This window comes from Tribolium castaneum, chromosome 5 (genome assembly GCF_031307605.1).
Source record: "Tribolium castaneum strain GA2 chromosome 5, icTriCast1.1, whole genome shotgun sequence".
NCBI classification, from domain to species: domain Eukaryota; kingdom Metazoa; phylum Arthropoda; class Insecta; order Coleoptera; family Tenebrionidae; genus Tribolium; species Tribolium castaneum.
The window spans coordinates 1,473,515-1,496,534 of NC_087398.1; the positions used below are offsets into that span (position 1 = coordinate 1,473,515).

At 35.4% G+C, this 23,020-nt stretch overlaps 2 protein-coding genes across 6 annotated transcripts; one reads left to right on the plus strand and one right to left on the minus strand.

Annotated features, from left to right (window-relative positions):
* The first annotated feature begins 2,220 nt into the window (after positions 1–2,220).
* Atg17 (Autophagy-related 17) lies at positions 2,221–14,484 on the plus strand. Of its 5 annotated transcripts, XM_008196194.3 has the most exons (13): positions 2,221–2,493; positions 2,823–2,941; positions 7,126–7,340; positions 7,391–7,673; positions 7,725–7,935; positions 7,981–8,163; positions 8,615–9,432; positions 9,478–9,604; positions 10,917–11,964; positions 12,016–12,311; positions 12,845–13,248; positions 13,580–13,633; positions 13,808–14,484. In XM_008196194.3, exons 2-12 carry the CDS (start codon positions 2,874–2,876, stop codon positions 13,602–13,604), a joined length of 3,678 nt encoding a protein of 1,225 aa, XP_008194416.1. In that variant the 5' UTR covers positions 2,221–2,493; positions 2,823–2,873; the 3' UTR covers positions 13,605–13,633; positions 13,808–14,484. The 5 variants fall into 5 exon arrangements, with proteins under 5 accessions (XP_008194416.1, XP_008194412.1, XP_008194414.1 ...); XM_008196190.3 differs by lacking the exon at positions 13,580–13,633 and having other exon boundaries at positions 2,221–2,600; XM_008196192.3 differs by having other exon boundaries at positions 13,580–14,484.
* Positions 14,485–15,086: 602 nt separating this feature from the next.
* On the minus strand, positions 15,087–22,557 carry gcm (glial cells missing). The gene is made up of 5 exons (XM_008196188.3): positions 22,428–22,557; positions 19,070–19,407; positions 18,758–19,008; positions 16,114–16,207; positions 15,087–16,064 (listed from the first exon to the last, which is right to left on the minus strand). The coding sequence occupies exons 1-5, from the start codon at positions 22,436–22,438 to the stop codon at positions 15,202–15,204; spliced, it is 1,557 nt and encodes a 518-aa protein (XP_008194410.1). The 5' UTR covers positions 22,439–22,557; the 3' UTR covers positions 15,087–15,201.
* Positions 22,558–23,020: the final 463 nt, after the last annotated feature.

Consider the following 23,020-nt stretch of genomic DNA (forward strand, 5'->3'; position numbering starts at 1 on the left):
AAGAATTAATAAAACGCATTGGATTACTTGCTACAAATTGAATTTTTTTTAAGATACAATTTCCGGCTCGGGAAATACTACACCTGATAATTTGTGTTATTACAAATTTTTTCCACTCTGACAGCTGAAAGCAATATTTCTCTCCGCGATTGTGGAGTGGGAAATATGTAACGACGTCGTTAAGAAAAAAAATTGTTTATTTCCTCTAAATATTAATTTTATTGTGATGGAACAAAGAATACAAGGATGCTGTTTTAAAACGTAATCAGTCCGACAAATGGTCGTGATTTCTCTCACTTAAGAAACGTATTTATATCCTAGTTGGGTTTCCAGATTTAAATAATAATATTTTCGTACATAAATAAAACAAACCAATAAATACTACAAAGATGAACAAGATTGAACAAGATTCAACCTCAAGTCACGGCATAAAAGTTTTATTTTACTCACGGGTATTATTAGCCTCAGTTTGGTTCTACCTCTTGGTATTTTAAGTCCACAAGATTTTCCTTTCGCTTTTGCTTTCATTACAGTTTTTTATGCCGGCTTTTATTTACAAGGGTTCGAAGAAAACTAGAAAATGTTGGAGTGCATCATATTTCTTTTATTATTGTTGTAGACATTTTTTACAAAAGATTTTTTACATTCGTGCTATAAAATTTCAATTTTTTCATCGCGATTTCAGCTTTTTTTGGTAGAATTGGATCATTTTTTATTTCTCTTTTTGTTCTTTATGTACCTATTATGCGTGTTTCTGCGTACACCACCTTTTTATCGATTTTTTTATCATGTTGGTGATACAGCAGAAATTTTGTTATGCGCGTTTTCATCATTTATGTACACTAATTTAGCAATTTTACATAAATAGATAAACAAAAATAGGTATGTCCATAATTTTGTGTAATGGAAACTGGGACTGAATAAATAATTGAATTGCAACTGAAGAGCAAGTAATTAATCACCATGAAAGTTATTCAGTTTGTTTTAGTTTAGTTTTTCAACTAAGTAATTAATTGCTTAACAAATAATTTGTAGATGCTTTGGCTAATGTGAACAATTAGCTGTTTTAAAGTCTATGTTCTAATTGATTCAATATTTCTGGTTCAATAAAAATATCATTGAATTAATTTTTTTCAAATGTGTATTTCTGTCATCATATTGTTGCTGATTGCTTTTTACGGGCGTAAAAGTATGTACAACACATGCAGTCGTTTAAATTTATAATTAGAGTAGGCGTTTGTTTTTCTTTGTAATTGATAAATAAGTGCCAACTGAAAGAAAAATATTCTAATTAAATGTAACCTTTTGAAATAATTTAACTTTTCAGCTTTATTAATTATGAAGACCGGCTTTTTCATCCAAGTTAAAAATCCAATAAAGCCTACTCTAATTATAAATTCAAATGATCACACGGTATTTACGTTGCAACGTAATATTTATATACTTCCATAATTTTTACACAAAATATTTGCCTTAATTTTTTGGTAAAAAAGTTATTTTGACAAAAAATTAAATTAAACTACGTGTATTCACTTCAGATAATTGTTTCCGAACTTGACGAAAAAAATTTCATATTTCAAGTTAACGGCGTTAACTTTAAAAATTATTTTTATTTTTGAACTTGAGGCCTCGTAAGTTTAGATGACAATATAAACAGCAAGATTGTAAAAGATTTTGTTGGGATATTTCCTGGCATCAGTTTTTGTCAATATTACTGCGAAACTGCAAATAAGAGGCTTCAAAAAGATCAGCTACTAGTAAGTGATCCCTTTGTTGGAAAAATATACAATCTTGCATTTGCGTTTAAATAAAAAATACCGATTATTTAGCCAAACAATTGGTAGGAAGGAATTCACTTTTTTTCAAAAAACGAGCTCTATCTACTTTATATACTCTTTCGGACATCTAAATAATACAGATTGTTTCATATAACTTTACGAGACCTGCACCTATGTAGGTACCCAAATATACAAAGGCCACAAAACACTAGATAATGCGTGCTAGATATGTAAAAAATCGAGTTTGTATCGGCACAGGCCTTGTAAAATTACAAACACTTGTATATCATCTAACTTGAAAACGTGTTATGCAACCAAAAAAACACTCGTGTTATGTAATTTTTGTTACAGTTTCCTGTATTTGTTGGTTTCTCAAGCTCGGTGGGTATGGTTTGCAATCCTTTTTCTAGATGTCCCTGCGCTCGTTTCAAACGAGTTTGTCAGGAAGTGTCCTTGGTTTTTAATGAATTGCACATCGTACACGAGTTTGCAAAACAGATCTTACTTCCTAGTCAGCTGATGGTCAAATTGCGTTTTGGCCAACATGTCTGATAACGGACAGAGTGAATCGTTCGCGATCGTGTAACCAAACGTGAAAATGTTTGTGAAAATTGGCAGTGTTTGTCAATATCAGCTGTGAAAATGTCAGATAGCTGTTCTGGCAGCTATGGACAAGAAAATCGTTGGGAAATCGTCGTAAATTCCATGTCAGCACGTACGTATCGCTGTACAGGCCCCTGAGGGCGCTTTCCACCCCGCATTCCCGCATGGACCCCCTCTGCGAGGGCTTCACCACCGAAATCTCTTTGTTTACCTACCCGTGTATGTAAACATGCATCATTGATGATAATGACGTTTTGTTGGCTTTATTTATAACTGTGACCGCCAGAATTCACCTATTGTAGGTGGCGGACATGCACAGGCCCCCAGCTCAAAAGTGGCAATTTTGCCCAATTGACCTCGAACTGCACCACTGATAACGCTATCGACAGTCAAAACATTTTCTCCGGGGTCTAGATTCGTAATTATTGCGTTCTTTTACAGGTATCTCTAATTTTGGATTTTTTTCGAAGACCGTTCCTAAATTGCCTTAAGATGCTGTTCGTATTCCAAGTGGACACTGGCCGTATGATGACTTTCGATATGAGCCTCGCTCTAGAAAGGTTAGTTTTTTATCCTTCAGGTTATGTTTATGAATCCAAATGCACAAACAAAAAGTGCTAAATATGGTATTTTTAAACCCGAGAATATTTTTCCATCGGAGTCATTTACACCAGTTATAAATACACATCAACAGGGACAGACCTGTTCAAACATGCAGTTTATCACGTTTCATGTACTCGCAATATTTACGTTTGCTACCGATTCGGAATTAAATTTTGTAATACATACTAGCCAGATGCTAACCGGAGAGATTTTTTTTCATGTGTGGATAATTACGTGATTCATTTGCATTGTTTGATTGTTTTATGTAGCTTTTACAGGCTTCCAGCACGTGGAAGAAAATTACGATAAGAAAGCGTAAAAGTAATTAAAACAATGCATTTCCGGTGCAGATTTATTGCATGCAGGAAGACCCTGAACTCGTGCACATATTTAGGGAGTTAATTGTGGTTGTACACAAGATTGACCACAAACTTGTCCATCAAAATGGCGCATACAAATGGTTTTTCTCCAAATTTAGCACCAAAACCACTGATTTGAGTAGTTATTTTTGTAAAGTTGGCAAAAGTTAAACTTGATTAAAAGTACGAGTGCGCAGCGCTCACTGCGCATGAGGGAGCCACTTGGAACGTGACGTGTAACCAATAATGTTACAGCGCGGTAAATTAAAAAATTGTGCGGTTTCTCAAATAACTGCCAAATTAAATTGTGACATGAAATGGCATTTTACCAGGGGCGTATCCAGAAATTAATTCATTAATTTTTGTTTTGTTAGACGTTTGAAAAAGTGTGGGGAAACACTGGGTTTTTGTAAAACGTTTAATTTAGGGTATGAATGATTTGTTGTTTAATCTTTGACTGCATTAAAGCCAAATTGTAGCTTATCTACGTCTCGAAAAACGAACAACACTCTACTATATAAATTTGATTTACTTTCCACCTGGAATTTTGAATTCCAGGCACGAAAATTAAATGTTTTTTCGTAGTAAAATCGCTATTTTAACTTTCACACTCGGAGTTCTGCCATCCTAACTAAATTAAAATTCACTCTAATACTCAAAATGCGACTTAAACTTCGAATTTAGGCCTCGTACACTTGAAGAGATGTTTGGCTTTTAAATTCAGACACAAAACTTCGTCTTATAATTGAACTTTTGCTAGAATGCATTTGAACTTTCTTCTTCGGAAAACTGAAAATTCGCACATTTTTAGTAAACGAAAATACTTTCATCATCTCATTGTTTGTTTCATTGTAAATCTGTATTCGTGACTCACCATTATGCAACATTGCACTTTTTTAAGTAATGTGTGAGGAGATAATTTTTAGTTTTGGTACATTTGGTATGAAACTGGGAGCGTGCTATGCTTTGTGTATTGATGAATTCAATTAAAATTTGTGTAACGTTTCGTAATAAAATTACAGTTGACGAAATAATTACGTTTCGTTGACGTAGATAACAAATTTGCATTCGCACAACTCTTGAAACTAATTAAAAGGGTTGATTGGTCAACTCTAATACATATTCATTATCCCAACTAGTAGCTCTTGGACGGTTTCAAAAGCGCTCTATTTTGGATTGGTAATAGGGAATGAATTTGATCAGTTTGGGATATTAATTTCGTGGAAAAATCCGTCTAATTGATTTATCATGAAGGCAATCCCTTGCGATTAAAGTTCGCTAAGCGATCGATTTTCGCGTTTGTGGCCCGCTGCCAAATTCGCATTTATTGTCACTATAAAAAACGTACGTACAAGTTGTTATTACAATGTGACGTTTTCAAATTGGCGATCTCGCGGTCGTCGACCTTGTCAGCGCATATAACTCATAATTATCCCAGTCAATTAGGTATTTTTATTCGAACCCGGAACACGTAATCGCTCTATAAAACGGACAGTTGATAATTATTTTAAGAAGACGCACCCACAATAAGTGGGTCGATAAATTTTGTAGGCATTATCGTTCTTTGAATTAAAATCTGTCGATTGTTTACTCGGATTATCGCTAATCGTGGACTAGTTGTGTGTAAAATTAATGACCGCAATTTTTAGCTTCGATAGTGTTCCCCAGTTCTAGTTTATTGGATTGATAATAATGCGTTATACTGCGTTTGCTTTCACTCGATGGTTTATTTGTTTGAATTTTGACTCGAAGAAATCCGACTATTACAAGGTTAATTAAACACAGAGCAATCATAAAACTGAAATTAGATTTGCGACTGTAGCGTGGCGATTTCAGCGAAAGGTGGTAAAAGCTACTCGAGATTCCATTATGCTGGAAATTGATTGCAATATTACCCAGATGATAGAAACACTAATTGCACTAGTTTTGTTAGAATTTCCATAGGCAAAAGTTAATAATAAATTGATGCAAGCATACGATGATAATTTTAGTTGGCTGACACGTGTAGGGTCGAGGTTGGGAATCCGTTCCCGAAATCTTCACAAGAAAGCAAATAAATTTCCTTTGATGATTGTAAGGTCATCATCGTTTTTCGTGACATTTTTGGGGCAGTTAAAGAGATCGCGCAAAAATATGGAAGTGATCAAAGGTTGTTTTAATAAACACATGTTTGGTATTAGAAGTGGTCATGGTCTAGACGTAATTTAAATAATTAAATGAGGAATTTTACAATCGAAACATGGACAATGACAGTGTCGCCAAACAATCTTTTAAAAACCACAAGAGACGTTTTTTTTACTTAATTAAATCGGCCGTTTATCTTTGACAATATTAGGGACAACAACAAAAAACGATAATGATATTTTTATTAAAAACTTGTCTGGTGTGTTTCATTATGAGAATGGGAATTTTCCAGCATAATAAATGATTCGTTTCAAGATTGCTAATATTGAAGGCATTATTTCTTCTTTTCTTGGCATAAATGTTCATTTTTCTTGCTAATTAGTTTAGATTCTTTGTCTGGAAAAATGGCGCAATAAAAAACGTGATATGGGTCAAGGCTAATTTATATCGTTTAGTTTTGTGAAAAATTCCAATGAAGATAAATTCTCTAATCAAAACTCGATATCACTGGAGCTAGCCTGAAATGGTAACAAAAAAAAAATTTAAATATTAAGTAGCCAACATCTTATCCCATTTTTGTAGGTGGAAGATGAGGAATGAACATGTAAATGTTTACCTCATGATAAGCCATTGTTTTGATTGAGTAATTATAGGCCGTGATAACTTATGTTCTGCTTTGTTTCGTTATCTTTTAATTTATTTAAGTATATTTTAGGTATTTTTGTGCTTTTTAAACAGTGTGGTCCAAACGGATAAAAATGAAATTTGCTTCTAGAAATCTATCTAGCAAGATAAGTTGTCAAAAATTACTGAACCTTCAAATGGCTTGTCTCAAAATAAACAAATCACGGCATTTATTTATTATTTTAATTAGTAAAAAATAATCAAAATTAATAAAGAACTAGTCGTATCTCTTTCTCTCTGTGTGATAAAAACTAATTTTGGGGTGTTTCATTCAGCGCAAGGGATTTTGCGTGGAATATATTACCTTCACATTTGTCTGCGAGAATGCACGGAGAAAAGCGTGAAAAATGTCGTTGTTTTTCGTTAAAATCTCAATTTGAGCGTGCTATTTTCCCGCTCCGGTCGATATACTCTTGTTTTGACAATAAAAAGTTAAAAACCTGCGAGATGATTTACGCTACAAACATTTCTTCACTTGATAATAAAATCAGCAAAATATTTGTTTTAATGTGAAGAGACTGGAAATAATTAATCCAAGGTGTTGGCGAGACATAAACACGGCACGAATGGCTTGTTTTACCACAATTCCCGAGATAAAATCGTAAATATTTTGTTCGATGAAATAACAAAGCGATTAAGATAAGGGGTTATTCATTTTGCAAAAAAGAATTTTCGCGATTGTTAATACATCATTAGCACATAAATCAAGTGTTACAAGGCTAATTAAAAACAATGCGATTCTAAAAAATCGAAACCGAATTAATTTGCACCAAGTCTGGTCGTCTGGCGCGAATTTTATGTTAATAATTCGGCCGCGTTTCCGAAACCATCTTACGTTACCATTAATTACGATTGTTACAATCACCCGACAAGGTTTCAGCCGAACTAAGTATATCGGCCTTGAAACTAGCAAATTTACGCCATGTAAACACATTAAACGTGGGTAGTTCGATAAATATTTGTATTTCTTCCAGCGTGCAAAATTTAAAATCACACGTGGAGTTAGCGTTTAAAATTCCCGTCGACAAACAAGTCTTGCTGATCAGCGGAGGAGAGCATTTGCGTCCTGATGACAGGGTTTGCTCTTATCCTGCTGGAACCGACACGAATCCGATTTTTCTCTTCAGCAAGGCTGTGATCGAGTCCGATCAACCACCGGCAGCTAGTGTCGATTATGGATCAGAGCAGGGTATTGTCACCCCAATTTGCTCGATTTTTTGTGCTAATTTTTCCCTTTAGATCTTTCCAGTAAAGTAAGAGAGTCGAGTGAATTGCCGGCGACTTTGTCCACCGTCCAGAAACGGACGCAACTGGCTCGACTTTTCTGCGAACTGAGTCAGAGTCAGATGACGACGTGCGAAAAGTTGGTCCACGAGCAACATTTACAACAACAAGGGTGGTCGGCTGTTGTTGCCAATTTGGAGGATTTGTACTCGGATTTGAAACATCGATGGAAACTCTACCAGGACGCTTTTAACGAATATATTGCAAAGCGCGACTCGTATTTAGAATTTTTAAACCAGTGAGTGGATGATTTGGGATTTAGGGATGAAATTGTAAAATTGTTTTGTAGTTTCAAAGATGATCTCCTTGTGTTACAAAAAATTCCTGTGTTACCTGCCCTTATAGAATCACAAAAGTTACTAGTACCTGAGCAAGATGATTTCTCTGAGGATAAGCAATCGGGGAGTGTCAGAGGGGAAATGACGCTCCATGAGTGGATATCTCAGAGGGATGATTTTATGGATTGTTTGTTTGAAATTTGTTCGAAAGGACTGATACAGGTTGGGTTAAATTTGGTTGTGGTTTGGTTTGATTTCTGTTTTTAGACGGATGAAAAGGAGTTTCTCGCCTTACAAGAGGAGATCGAGACGAAGTTAGCAATGACTGACGATGTCACTATGAAAGAAATTAAAGGTTTGGGTGACCGACTTTTCGGGTTAGAAAAACTAATGGTGGACGCTAAACGTTACGTCAATGAGCAAATGAGACTGGCCGAGAGTTTTCAGAGGGTAAGTTAATAAAAATTGTCTTTGTAAATACAATTATTTAAGCGGAATGTATATTATTTATTATGTGTTAAAAGGCTGAGAAAAATGCTATTTTTGACCTAATTTATTAATTTTTCTTACCGATAACAAAATCTCTCATACAAACAGTTCTTATTTTAAATGTTCGTAAAATACAGTTCATCGATTTTTTGTTCTATTTTTGTGCGAAGCTGTTAAATAATCTAACAGCCTAAACACTGCAACAATAATTTTGATTAAATTTGGTGGATTTTCGGTTTTAAATGGACTTATATGCTGATTTTTGGACGGAAGAATTGCTAAAACGCTTGAGAAAAAAGGAGAGATAATATTTTTTTTACCTAATTTAAGGATTTTTTGTTACATTCTGCGAAAATTTGACGTGTTTAAGACCATTTTCGGCCCAATTCGACGATTTTTGAATTTTTTCCAGAACCAGAGTAGGGCGAGCCAGGTCAAGGAGGCGTCGATATTGCCGGCCCTTTGTGCAACTCACCTTCAACAACTGGACGTTTTGCTGGAAAACCACAACCGTTTGCGTGACATAACGCGCCGTTGTATCCTCGCTAAAGACGAGCTTAGTTCTAATTTGTACCACAGACTCAAATGGATTGTGTTCATGGAAGATAATTTATCCGAATTCGACAATAAATTAGTGTTTCATTTTCAAAATTTGTTAAGTTTGCAACGACAGCTGGAAATTTTGCAACAAGTTCATACGGCACCAACGATTTACCTCTCGTCGATTGTCGAAGTTGTGAGAAGACGTAAAGTCTCGCAGGCCTTTCTACTGTGGGCTTCTGACGTCGCTTGCCATTTGTTAACAATTTACAATGAAGAAATTGCAAGGCGGAAAGATTTTCAAGCTCAAATCGAAGGGCATTTTCTTAGTAGTTTATTTCCGGGAATGGAGGATTTTCCACCCAGTTTTGCGACACAAGCACCGAGCATTTTTGATTCAAGTTTACCGAAACTAACGGAAGAAGATGTGGAAAATTTGAGGCGCGCTTTGCCCGATTTAGCCGAGTGTCTTCAAATACCGGACACTTCAATTATCGAGAATTATTTTATGCTGAAAGACTCGAAAGACGATTTGGATAAAACCACGAAAACTGTGGAAGATAAATTGATTGAAGTTGTTGCCGAAGTGGGGTTAGCTAGTAATTTAGACCAGACGATGTTGAAGGCTATTGAAGGCGAACCGCAACAAACCACACCACATGGACTTCCGCACTTGAAAGATCTGGACAAGTAAACTGACAGTTTGTGGTGGATTTTTTCTAGTTATTTTTTTAGGGGTTGCGAGTCGGAGACGGACACTGAAGAGTTCGAAAAGGTGGGCCAGAGTCCGTTCGATCTCCACTTCGACAAGGGAATTCCATCCCCACGTCCGGGCACTCAAGACGCCTCCACTTTGACCGAGGTTGGTGAACGTAGTCCTCTCCCTCCTAAAAAACCTCCCCGTACATTCCAAAAACCCCACATACAAACCCTCGACGATTCAAACATCCTACAGCGTACTCTGAGTATCAGTGGCAGTCAGAGCAACACCGAAAGCTTCACAAACCTCAAAAATCCCTCGCTTGAATCAATCGATGAGCTCTCATCGTTGAAAAACTTCAGTTCGAACACGGAGAGTTGTTTCAATTCGCATTATCAACAGATGCAAGGCTATTCGACGCTCTTGTCTCGTTCCAAATCGATCTCCCCTCACACACCGCAAAGCCCAAAAGATATCATCCAAGGAGAATCACCCAATTCACCTGTCATGGGCCACCAACAAAACGATTTCGTTAACGATGAGTTTTATATTGACGAAAGTCTACCGTCGAGTTTGAGTATTGAGACTGGACAGAGTCAAGGCGAATTCGTTAAGCAGCTAGACACTGCTAATAATGTTGTGGCCTTGTTGCAGGTACTTTAGTGATTCTTACAGTAAGACGCATCTTCAAAACACTCTCTTTAGTTGGTTTTAGTTCGCTAATCGATACTTTTCTCCTCTTTAGCGACCTCTTAGTCTTTCGTTGCATGCGGATTTTTCCTCGTTTTATTTTGTTTCTCACGAGGGGTAAACCGCTGATGGATTTCCATGTCCCTCAATTTTTATGGACTTAACTGGATTTATGTGGATTTGCATAAAAATGCAGTAAAAACTCCTACGTAGAACTCGAAAATTCGATAATTTCGAGCATTTAATAATAATAATAAACATTTATTTGCGGTACTAAACCTTTACATTTACATATTTACCAGTACATAATACATTTTTTACAGAACGTTTATACGAAATACAGAAGAAGTTTGTTAAAATCTATACTATCACCATAACTAAAAATTACATGAACAAAAAACAGTATTAAAAAAATTGTACCTGTAAAACTGTAAATTTTACTTTAAGTATGAGGTTTTTGACCGTATTTTTGACACAATTTAGCAAAATAAATGAGTTTTAATTTAATTTATTAATTCAGGTATTTTCCACGGCAAAAATTTAAAAACAGATGCATGAACCAGCGGTTTATCTCTCGGTTTTTTATCACTGGAACAAATTGGGTAGACAAACATGACTACACAAAAGAATGATTTTATAATACAATAAAAAATCCTTCTTTTTTGTAAACTAGCAAGTTGGTGGTCCAAATTACTCCCGAACCAATCCCTACTTTTGTTGCATGTCCCTCACACATCGCTCTTTAATTTGCCCTAAAAATCTAGCCATTTTTATAATTTTTTAGGATAACTTGCAAATTTCGCGCTCCGAATACGAAAAACTCCACTCTTTTCTTATTCGACTGTCTCACTTGAGCCGACTGGCTTGTACTAACTTGAAATCCGAGTTAATCGAAACCAAAAACCACATACTTCGCGAGAAAGTCATGGTTGAGGAGGCTTGTGGCAACCTCAAAATCCAGATGAATAACATAATTCTCGACAAAGAGAAGCAAGAACGCGAAATAGTTCAACGGTTGACCGTCGATCACGAGTTGGAAATTAGCGATTTTCGCAAAATTGCGCAGTCGAAAAACGAGGAAATCAAGGGTTTGAGGGACGAAAATGCCCGTTTGAGTAGCGAACTGCGGAAAGTTTCTCAGGAGAATTTGGAATTGAAGGAGGGATTGGAGGCGATGTCGTGCAAGAGTTCGAAAGAAATGGACGATATGAAGAAGAGAATGGATGAGGTTTTGGCTGAGAAGGAACGTAGCACGAAAGAAGAGATCGAGCGGCTTAAAAGCGAGTATAAGAGCGAGATGGAGAACATTAGGGCGCGTTTTAAGTTAATGACGATGGAGAGAAGTCCGTCTGAGAATAGTTTAGAGAAGATAGAACGCGGGGATTACCCCAGTATTACCAATCACGAGGCGCTTTTGCTTCAAATGACGGAGAATTTCGAATCGGAGAAAGAAGTGGCTGTGAGTGATGCCGTCAGTAAGGAGAGTCAACGATGGCAGAAAATATTAGACGATAGGATTAAGCAAATGGAATGTGATTTTGAGCAGGAGAAGGCGTTTCTCATCCAAAATATACAAAGTAGAATTCAACAAGACCAAGAAAAACAAATCAATCAATTACGGGAACAGATTAATAATTTAAACTTGGAGTGTATTAAATATAAGGATACGATACAGCAACTGGCCGAATATCGCGAAGAGAGTGATTGTAACGAGCTAATGCGCCGGATCGATAGCTTGGAAAGGGAGAAAACGGCTCTTAAAAACGAATTAAAGAGAATTAAAGTTGCGGAGCCGCCTCCAGCCATGGCTGCTTCAGTTGCTGTGTGTGAAGGTATTTATTTAATTTTTGTGTGTTTGTGTTTTTTATTTGGTTGATGCCTAGGTGCTGCAGCTACCGCAGATGCTGCTACTAGTCCAGTTAAAACAAGAAAACGTAGCGAAACTTCTTCACCTAAAGCGGGAAAATTAAACATAGATTCGTGTAAAGCTGGCGATTTAGTATTGGTAGTTTGGGATATACAACACCAAAATTTTAAAATATTGCAAGAAAGTAGTTCGTTATATTTTCTCAATGCCGATTGTCTTGAATCTCTGGGCTTGAAAGTGGTCGATGGACAACCTAACAAACTTTATTGTTACGCTGAAGTTGTCGAAAAGGAGTACTGCCATGCCAGAAAGGTATGTTGGGGAAGTTTTGCCCAATAATTGAAGTGGAAGCATGCATTGGGGGCTTTTTGCTTTATTAACATTTTGGCATAAAGATGCAAAATAATTTTTATTTTTCGCAAATATGTGAACAAATTGATAAAAAATTGTTTTATTCGTAATAGGCAAGATTGTGACAATAATAAAGGATAACTTTGTTGATGGAGGAATTTTTTGCTAAGACATTAAGACTGTAACAAGTTCAACTTATTTAAATGAAACAAGTGCCAAATATATCTCTAAAATTTAATTCTGAAACAAACTGTTGTATATTTTGCGAGTTAAATTTGCGAATTTCCTGTTATCCAAACGTGCTGAAATTTTGCATACACACGTAACTCCGTACCTGTAAATATCTCGGCCCGTAATTAGAGTTCGGACATGAAACCAGCAATGTTTTGAAGATGTTATGCTGGTGTAACTCTTGGCATGTGAAGGGTCGCTTACTAACCCTGTAGCTCATGTTTCCCTTTGGTTATTGAATATCGTTTGAAATTTTTTTCTAGGACGAAAACTATAGTCTACTTTTTCAGCCTGTTAACCGGTTTAGGGTACCTCAAGGTACGAAATTTTTCCGTGTGAAGGTGAAACCGCCTCCCTCTGGTAAAGAAATGCCTCCCGCACAGTTTCAAGCTCCGACTCAAACGACTCACATGTCGCAGAGTCAAACAACTGTTTCGCAAGTGGTTGATATAATTGCGACGGCAGGTCCTTCGCATTCTTTACCGTCAAGTCCTTCGAAAATCAGTTGGGAGAAGTCGGGGTCGCAGGAGGCGCCGATTCCTGAAGAGAAGGGTGAAGATTCAGCGGTTGGAAGGAGTGAGGATAGTGGAGGGAAGAACGAAGAGGATATAGAGAAAGGAACCGAATTAACGGAGAATTTCCATATTGATAATCACAGTATTGATCGGTAGGTCTCGTTGGTTATTTAGTTTTTTAGTTTAATTTTTCACTGAGTTATTAAGGTTTTTGTACATAATCATCCACTTATTATGAAACCGACGAATTGTGAGATTAAATTTACGTTATTTTGTAGTGTGATTTGTTCCATATCAAAATTCGGAGAGTCGTAAGCAGAGCATTCAATCGGATTTTTCTTTACATTTCTAATCACGGTACGATGTTCCTTACTTTAATTACAAGAAATTTAGTAGAGGGCATTAGAGGCGATAATTACTCATTTAATAGTAGGAGATAAGTTTATTGACGAGTTTGTAAATAGGATATGTTTCTTATTACAGATCGCAAATTTGTGTAGTAGTATAGTAGACCCAGGTACTTCATAGATTTTCTAGGTAAGGTGAAAATTGAGTGGCCTTTAATGTATCATCACTCTAAACGCATCTCATACTGATGCAGTATTCATTATTAATCTAGCTCCAGTGCAAGGTTATTTTACTAATCATCATCGAACTAACAGTATTCAAAATTCCATTACATCATTGGTTTAATTACATAAATTATTGCAGGATTGAAGAAAATTGCTGCTTACTGCTCTCCCCCCAAAAGTAGGAGTTTTCCTTAATTTGTGTTATGTGATATTTTAATATTGTAAATAAAGCATTAGTCCATCACAGCTATATTATGTGATTCTGTGGTTGTTTTAGTAAGACATGGGTATTGGTTCAGGTTACCGTTTTGTTCATTACTTCAGTCCAGGATTAAAAATTGTATTGGTGGCTGGATATTTATTTCATTTTCCTCACGAATGTAATAAATATTCTGTCTTTGTATTATGGCCTTACGGATCATTGAATCAAAAATGTAGATATTACTTTCAAACTATAGAAAATAGTCTAGTTTTGATATTTATAAATAATTTATTTAATCATATATCCATCTCACTACTTTTGAAAACTTCAATCGCATAAATAGACTAAGTACTCTAGGAAAAATTCAACCACAAATTATGCCCGTTATTTTAGTGAGTTTCTGCTGTTACTTTGTGGTGTGATGCAAGCGAATGACTTTTTTACAACTGAAACGCGTTATTTTGTTTCGGATTAGATTTTCGTTCATGAATTAGATTAGGTATGTGTTTTTAAGCTTGTATAAGTGATTTTTCTGAACATTAGGACTAAATTAACGTAACGTTTACAAATTTTTTATAAGGAACGCAAGTGTGCAATAAATATATCTAAACTCACTCTGCATTTATTTACACCCAACGCCTACCCTTTCAATCAACTTTTTATTTTAATTTTTGGTCGATTGGAAAAATTACAACCGTATTTCGTCCGATATCTCCAAAACTACGAATCGGACAGCAAAAATGAAAACAGATTTGGAAACCCCACACAATTTTACGCCAAATACGCATAATTTGGTTGTAAATTATTATCTTTATGATTTTTTATTGATAGGTAAGTACATTCAAATTTTGTCAATGCTGTTTTATTGGCATTATTGAACAATTTCACCACAAATTTTGTTCATAAATAAATAATTAACAAGTAAAAATGGCTACACGGACGTTTTATATCAGTTTATATTTTTTACATTTTATTTATTTTCGGTGAATGAAAGTTTAAAATTGGTCATATTTTTTCTAATATCTCTTAAACTAAGAATCGTTGAATAAAAATGAAGACAGATTTGGAATCCTCTGACGAATTTACGTCAAGTAAGCATATCCGTGACATAAATTTTTGTGTACTATAACCATTATGATTTTTTTATTGGTGGGTGGGTAAATAAAAATAAATAAATAAAGGGGGTGTGAAATGATCTCGCCAGTTGTATCACAACTCTATTTATTTATACATAGTATATACAATGTGTACAACAATAATACTCAAACATAATGAAGATCATTGAAAGCATAAGTGTTCAAGGCACTCGAAAACGTGAAAAGACTGCCTAGTTACTGGTGTGTAATTAGATCGAAATTTTCGTGACTGTAGTGTGAATTACTCGCACCTGGTACACAGTTATTAATTCGGAAATCGAGGTCACCAAACATGGCACTGTCATTGATTTTGCTGCCATCATAAGCCGACAGAAAATTATTATAGTCGGTGTATTGCCCCAAATCGATGTATTTCTCCTGGTAGTTGGACTTGTACGTCTTGGGAAAAGTTTCAAAGTGTTGCATGTTTTCGTCAAAATAGACCTTGTTGTCAGTGATGATTTCAAAGTTTTGCGTTTTGTTGTATTCACCGTCGAGCATCGTCTGCTGGTAGTAGTTCGTAGCTTTCTGTACACTATACGAAAGTTCGTCCATTTTCGCACTTTCCACGTAACTGTTTTGGTTTATTGAAGGAACTAGGTTGTTATTAAGACTTAGAGTGTTATCAGGGGATTGACTTAGATTGAACCGGCTGCTGCCGCTGTTGTTGCTGTCGTCGTTGATCATGGTGTTGAGACTTTGGTTCCAATACTCCTCCGACTTGAACTCCCGGTGTATGGTCCCGCTGCCCAGATCCAGGAGCGTGGAAGGCGACCTGTTGAGCTCGCTCTGGGCGTTGCTCACAAAGTCCGGCTTGATGGGCTGGTCCAGCTGGAAAATCTCTTCCGGTTGGAACAGATCTGCCGGAATGTTTGTGAAGTCGTACTGCTGGTTGAGGGTCACTTCGGCAGGATAGGACTGGGCCTGGGCCGGCTCCTGCGTCCAGTAGGAGTCCAGGACCTGCGGCTGTTGGTAGGTCGGGGAGTACTGTTGCAAAGTTGTGGGAAGCACCGGCTGATAATTACAAATACACTCAAAAGGCGGGCAAGAACAATAACCTGCAACGGTACCATTAAATCACCTTGTTTCTAATTAAAATTTCATTACCTTTGTCTTGGTCCGCGATCAGTGGAGGAGGGTTGAGGGCGCGGGCTGAGGTCAGATCGCGACACTGCCGTTTCGGCTCTCGCAGCGACATCAGCTAGAACGATAAATTGAGCTCTTGCTGAAGGGTTCGGTAATGAGAGGTTTGTCTAACACATGATTAAGCATCAGCAATCACCAATATTTCGATACAAATTGAGTTACGACTGATAAATCGACCACACGTATGTAATTATATGGTGGGGCCGACGATTTAAGAAGAACAAACCGGTAATTAATGCTAGTAATCCGCTATGAAATGCTGCATTGACAGAAACATATGTCTTCTTCGCTTTACATACCAATTTAATTAAATATACATTTCCGCCTGGCTTGGGATCATAACTCTTTGTTCGGATGATGTCATCAGACATGGGGAGAGGAAGGTGGCGTTAAAAACTGAACGTTTATTTACGAATAATTGTTCCCAATTACGATTATTGGATCAAAATGCTTATGCAAGGACAAAGGGAATGCCGGTAATCGGCATTGTGGTGCTCGGAGAAGATTTTGAAGAGGATTAATAAATTAAATGAGAGGGGTTTTAGAGGGGAATGTTACAAAGAACCTACATGGATTTTGAATCATTTTTTTACTGATGAGCACTTCTCTTGAGTGATTATTGTCTTACAATTTTCGATACCTATACAAATTTTGAACGTCTAATTCGGGTTATTTATTCTTTACCTACATAATATTCCACGTTTTTATTATTCTTCGATAAGCTGACTCGGCAATATTGATGAGGATGACGTATCTTAACTAAAACCTACGCAGTACGCTACCCAAAAGTTGATTAAGTAATTAAATAAAAATTTAAAATTCAAGAACGCAGTTTTGGGGCTATTTTTTACGTTTTTTTAAGTAAAGAATTGCAAGAATTTTGTCGTTGTTTATATTTGGTTGTTTATTAAAAATTTCACGTCAAAATACAGTTATAGCGTTTTTTTATCATCATTTTCTAAGAACTACACTGGCTTTGAAGAGTTACAGTTAAGTCCTGAAAATTTTAGAAAACTTTTCGAATATCAGTTTACCAAAAAAAAATTTTTCACAGTCGCAGAAAGTTGAAAAACAGCGATTTATTAAATGAAAATTTCGATAAAAAAATTAGCAGATGTCAAAAACTATGGCAGGTAAGTATGGAACGTTTTATTCAGTTTGAGAATGCGAATTCAAATTTACAATAAAAATGAGTGGCTACCATTTTAATTTCCAATTATTTGGCCCCAATTCTTTATAGTACCAGAAGTTCACCTATTTCAAAAACAATTTTATTGAATTCAAAATGGTTGATTTTGGTTCGGTGCAAAATTTCAAAAGTCGTATCTTTATTGCAATTTTAAGAAGGTAGAAAAAGTGTTTCTAGACGAATTTTGAATACAGTGTACACACAGCTTTAGAAACGACTTATTTTATTTATTTTGTAAAAATTACAGTTTTTAGAACAAACAATCTTATTTTTAACAATTGTTAAGATTACAAAATTAATAAAACATTAACGCAGCTTTCCATCTAAACAATTTTAAGGTAGGTAAGGTAAGATAATGTTATAATTAATAAATGGTAAAAATTTCATCAAAATCGAATGAGCAGATTGAATAATTTGAGAAAAGTAGTTTCGAGATTTTTTTGTATTACCTTCTATTTACTCTTCAAAAGGAACAGATTATAATAAATTAATGTAATAATTTTTTTTTTTTGAAAATTTGTATCTTTACTAAAAGCTTCTAATGTAGACTCGAAAAGAATCAGGCTGTATTTAACAACAAATGTTTTTACATGGCTTTGTACCGAAAACATTTTTATATTCGTTACATGATCATCATGAGGGCACAAGGCAAATAATTTTCATAGTGGCTACAGCTTAAATTAAATAAGAAAATTCTTAGCTATAAACTGGTGTGGTAGTTTATTAAACTAGCTTTGAATTAAAAATGTAGGAGCTCATAATGAGAATTTAACAATTTTGAAGTTTAACAAATTTCCTTTATTTTTTTAACAAATAATATAATTTATACATGTTAAAAATACGATATCTAATATTAATTAATCGAAATTTCGCTAGTTTCGAAAATGGTTAGACGGGAAATTTTAGGGTGATACACTGATTTGATTGTTAAAAAAAATCCGGTTGAAAATCAAAAGATGAATTATTTTTAATAACTAGTGACATTTTTTACATTTTTTTTACACAAATCCTTTATTTTAAGCATCTCTTGTTTTAAAATGACTTAAGAAATAATACTTTTTCCAGCAACACAAACAGCGATTTAATAGTAAATAAGTGATTAATTATTTTAATTATAAGGAATTGTACAAAAATTTTGGAAAAAATCAGATGCATAGGGAGTTTTTTGATAGCGAACATTAAATTTTTGAGTGGTTTATTGAAAATATACTGTCAAATACAGATACTACTTCGGAACCACCTTAGGCTTAATTATTCCACGATATAAATTGGGTGCGAAATGTCGTAACGTAGTGTATTTTTTTGTAATGAAAAATTCTTGAAATGAATAAAAAAAAACATTGCCAATTTGATGGCCATTAAATAAATCCGAATGCAATTTAGCCTAGCTTACCGCCTCCCATTTTTCTCACTCACCTTATTACCGAGCGCTGCCTCCTTGGCCAATAAAACCGCCAATCCTCTGACCCTTCTTCCGCTCCCCAGACTCCTCCTCGCCTCAGACGTGCTCTTGGCTTCCGGTCTGGGATGATCGTGCACTCCCTTCGCTTGGAAGAAGATCGCATGATCGGTGTGTCTCCAGAAATGCGTAACGGGATACCCGCAGTGTCCCCGACAGGGGAGGATCTCCAGCCTCCCGGTGCACTGCCGATTCGGACACGGCTTTCCTGCACATAACAAACCTCGGTGAAAATTGACTCGGCTTGAGGAGCGGCTCAATACCTATACCTTGTTGCTTCTTCCGGGCCTTGTCGCAGATGGCGGGCCGCAGATGCACGCGCTCGCCGTTGGCGAGGGTGCAGCGCAGGGAGCAGACGAGGACTCCCAGACAGCTCTTCTTCAGGATGTGCACGTTGTGGTTGTTGGTGTTCCGCATGGCCCAGCCGGAGGAGTGCCGTTTGGCGTCTTCGTTGTCGGCACGGTAGACTAAACGGCAGTGGCCATCGGCCCATTCGGAGAAGGAGTCGAATTCGTTGATGCGGGGGATTGCGCTGTCGTTGATGTCCCAGTCGGAGGATGATGAGGAGTAGACCCGGCACGACATGCCAGGGGACGACGGGGTATGCCTGCAAAGCGCCCCGTTTGAGACCCTTTTATTTGATTTATTTTTAATTTGATTAAAAACTAGCTGCTTTAAAAGTTTATTTTGTTAAAATTTGAAATAAATAAAGCATTATGAAGGCTTTGTCTTTTTTTTTTCTTAAACCAGACTTTTCACTTTAAAATTTACAATTTTTTTGACTTTTTCATGTTCGTTTTAAAGGCGAAAAAATAGGTATGTGTGTGTGTCCAAAAATAATAAAATGACGCGGCTATTTATGAATGAAGAACGGGGTAATATTACAATTATTTATGAGGGTATTATAAGGGTGCTTATTATCGAGGGCAAGGGTTTACGGCCCAAATCGCTTGCTTAATAATATTTTCGCAATATTGGTGAATTCTCACTAGAATATTTGAAGTTTTAAACTCTTTTCAGGTTATTCGAAAACTAATTTTAGAGATTTTTATTCCATATATTTTGCTGATAAGTTATAAAGATACAGTGAAATAAAGTCCATTTTCAGAATTAGTTAACTTTATTTTACAAGTTTTGTAACAGAAATAATGCTAAAATTAATCTAAGGAAAATTCTAAGAGAACCTGTATAAGTATTTTGAAAAGACACAGAATGAAATCTAAGAGAAAGTTTGGAGAATTACGGTTTTAAAAATTAAAGAAATTTTTCCATTATACGCCAGTATCTTAAAAAAAATCCTAAAATTTCCTTAAAAATTTTGAACAATGTGAAAACATCAAAGGATAGCGTAAATAATTCTCTGTCGTTTAGACTATTAATTTATTTTATTACTCGTCTAGAATTGCTTATTTTTTATTTCGGCCATAAAACTTCTAACATCTTTGGTATAGAGTTTAGAAAATAATTCTTTAAATGCAGGTAGAAAAGAAGTTATAAAAGAAACTGGAAATGGATTTATAAACAATAAAAAATAATTCGGAAGAATTCTAGATGAAACTGTCAACAAATTTTGAAAAGAAGTAGGATGGAACCCAAAAGAAAAATTGGGGAAGGTAGAAGTGTTTTAAAAGAATTTTGAATAATAAATAGACAGCTTAAGGAAAGAATTAGGTAGGTATTTATTTAGAAAATGTTTCTAAAAAAAATTGGATACAGTCTACAAAATAATTCCAAACAAAAATTTAAAGAGGAATTTATTTAGAGATAAAGATTTACAAAAATAAATAAGTTAAAGAAAAGTCTTGACTTCAAGTCTATACACGGCTTTAGAAACAAAACTATAAAAAATTGAAAAGACGAACAGTAGAAACAAAAAGAGAGTTTAGAAAATGTAGAAATATTTATGAATCTAAAATAAATTTCTGTAGACTTTAGAAAGTAATTGTAATGTAGCATCTGGAAAAGAGTCTGCAGATGGATTTATAAAATGATATAAAAAAGAGCACAGAAGCAAAACTATGAATAATCTGGAAGAATTCTAAACGAAACTGTAGAAAAATTTTGAGAAAACGTAGAGTGCAACTCAGAAGAAAATTTGATAAGGGTAGAAGTGTTTCTAAAAAATTTTGAACACAGTTCTTAGACAGCTTTAGAAAGGAATTATTTATTTATTTATTTTTCTTATAACAATTACTGTTGTTTGAACAAAAAGTCTTATTTTTACCGCATGTTATGATTTAATAGTTGATTAAACATGAAGGCGGCATTTTATTAAAATAGTCTTATGTCTTAGATAATATTATTATACTTAATAGATGGTAAACAATTTATTAAAATGAGTTGTGGAGATCCCAAAATATTCTGTCTACAAATCAAATAAGTAGTTTCGAGAATATTTTATTTTACCTCTAATTTACGGCTTAAAATCATAGACTATAATTAGTAAATTTATCTATTAAAAAAAACTGATTTTTGATAACCTAATGAGGATGAACGAACAAAGTTCACTTGTAGACCAACTTATAGAGAGCGAATTACGAAATTTAAATACATACTTATTCAAATTATTAAGCTAATAATATTAGTGACTGCAAAAAAATTAGTTTGTTTTAAATAATAATAATAATAGTATTTGTCTGTGCTCAGAGTTGTTGTGGACAAATAAACTAAAAATTTTTTTTTCATTTTCAGTTCATTTTATTTTCAATTTTAAAAACTAATAATGACACAGACGTCACCGTTTGCAATTAAACACTATTTTTTTCTCTATGCATGTGATTTTTTAGAAGTTTTCTCCAATTCTTTCTAATCAAAATTAATAACACCCAGTAAATAAAGCTTTTAGTAGACTCATCTTGTGTTTTTTCTACAGATTGATCTCGTATATTTCATTATTTACTTTTTTTGAGAAATACATATTTTATTTGCTTGTTCATTTTAATTAGGAACGGTCTGTACCTTCCAATGGATTACCATTTTCCCCAAAAGGGCAAAACGAATTTAAAACAATTTTGCTATTGACTGTAAAAAATTACCCGACCGTCAATTTATCACAGCGTATTGTAGTGAGCTTTTTTGTGCTTTGCCGAGCGCAATTTGTCGGCTAAATATAGCACAATAAGCGGTTCGTCGTCTTATCGCACGTTGGAGTCTCCGAAGACATACGAGGAATTTCCTCGTATGTGAAATTGAAAAGGTAATTGAGGGGTTGGCGATCAGATTAGATGAAGAATTTGTGCGCGGGAAAGATGAATTTTAATAATAAATAGATGAATGCACAACCCACACAATCTTTCGAATGTAGAAAATTAAAGCGTGTAAAATCAACTATAATAAATTTTATCTTACTAAGTTATCGACTTCTTGGTGAATCGGTCGTAAAGTAGCCCTGGGCCTTTAGTTATTAAACAATCGTAATTTACCGTTGTCAATGGGACGGTAATTATCATGTTCGATTAATTATAAGATATCTGATTTTACACTCGTAAATAATTCACCAGTCGAGAATGGGACTGGATATACGAGTTCACGCACTTTTGTGTTCAGAATCTAGCGTTCTTATCTCGCTATTTCGACCACAACTAGTTTAATTTAAATACGAAACCTGTCAGAAATGAAAATACTTACAGAATTACCATATCTCCGGAAATGTCCGATTAAGATCCCAAAGTGGTCACGCCGTGTCACTTGTTACACATTCAGTACGTCACAGTTCCGGTGCGTTTGCATGAAACACCCTGTCGTTAGAAAGGTGCAAGGACGACTGATCCTGAAAACGCATGTTCATTCCTGGCAATAGAACGCCACTCCCTCTATCCCTTCCCCGGGAATCTAACGCTTTGCCGGCCAATAGGAGCCGCGTCTATTTCAGGAAACACCTCCCGGTTTTCGGTATCTAACACCTGATGCCGGTGCGTAGGACGATTGGCGGAGGGCTAATGAGAGTGGGTGTAGCGTAAAATATTCATATTCCAGTGAAAATCCTGCAGATGACAACGCCACATTAATGCGAATTTAATAACGAGGCGAAAAAATCCCTTAATCTCCTGAAATTGTAAGGCGGTGCTGGTGGCGGAGGTCCGGTTGTAATGACTGAAATAATTGCGCCGTAGCTGGGCAAATATTTTAATTAAGAAATTAATTGGTGAATGAGCCGATAAAAAGCCCATCGTCGGGCGTCTAATTAAGGAAATGATAAAATTCGCTATTTATGAAAAATA

Coding starts and splice junctions, on each gene's coding strand:
- gcm (XM_008196188.3), bottom strand. Junction 19,009..19,069: donor GGCCCGGAAGAAGCAACAAG/GTATAGGTATTG, acceptor TGTTATGTGCAG/GAAAGCCGTGTCCGAATCGG. Junction 16,208..18,757: donor AGGCAGCGCTCGGTAATAAG/GTGAGTGAGAAA, acceptor TTATCGTTCTAG/CTGATGTCGCTGCGAGAGCC.
- Atg17 (XM_008196190.3), top strand. CDS start 2,874: ATGCTGTTCGTATTCCAAGTGGACACTGGCCGTATGATGACTTTCGAT. Junction 11,965..12,015: donor TTCAGTTGCTGTGTGTGAAG/GTATTTATTTAA, acceptor GTTGATGCCTAG/GTGCTGCAGCTACCGCAGAT. Junction 13,249..13,807: donor GATAATCACAGTATTGATCG/GTAGGTCTCGTT, acceptor AAATTATTGCAG/GATTGAAGAAAATTGCTGCT.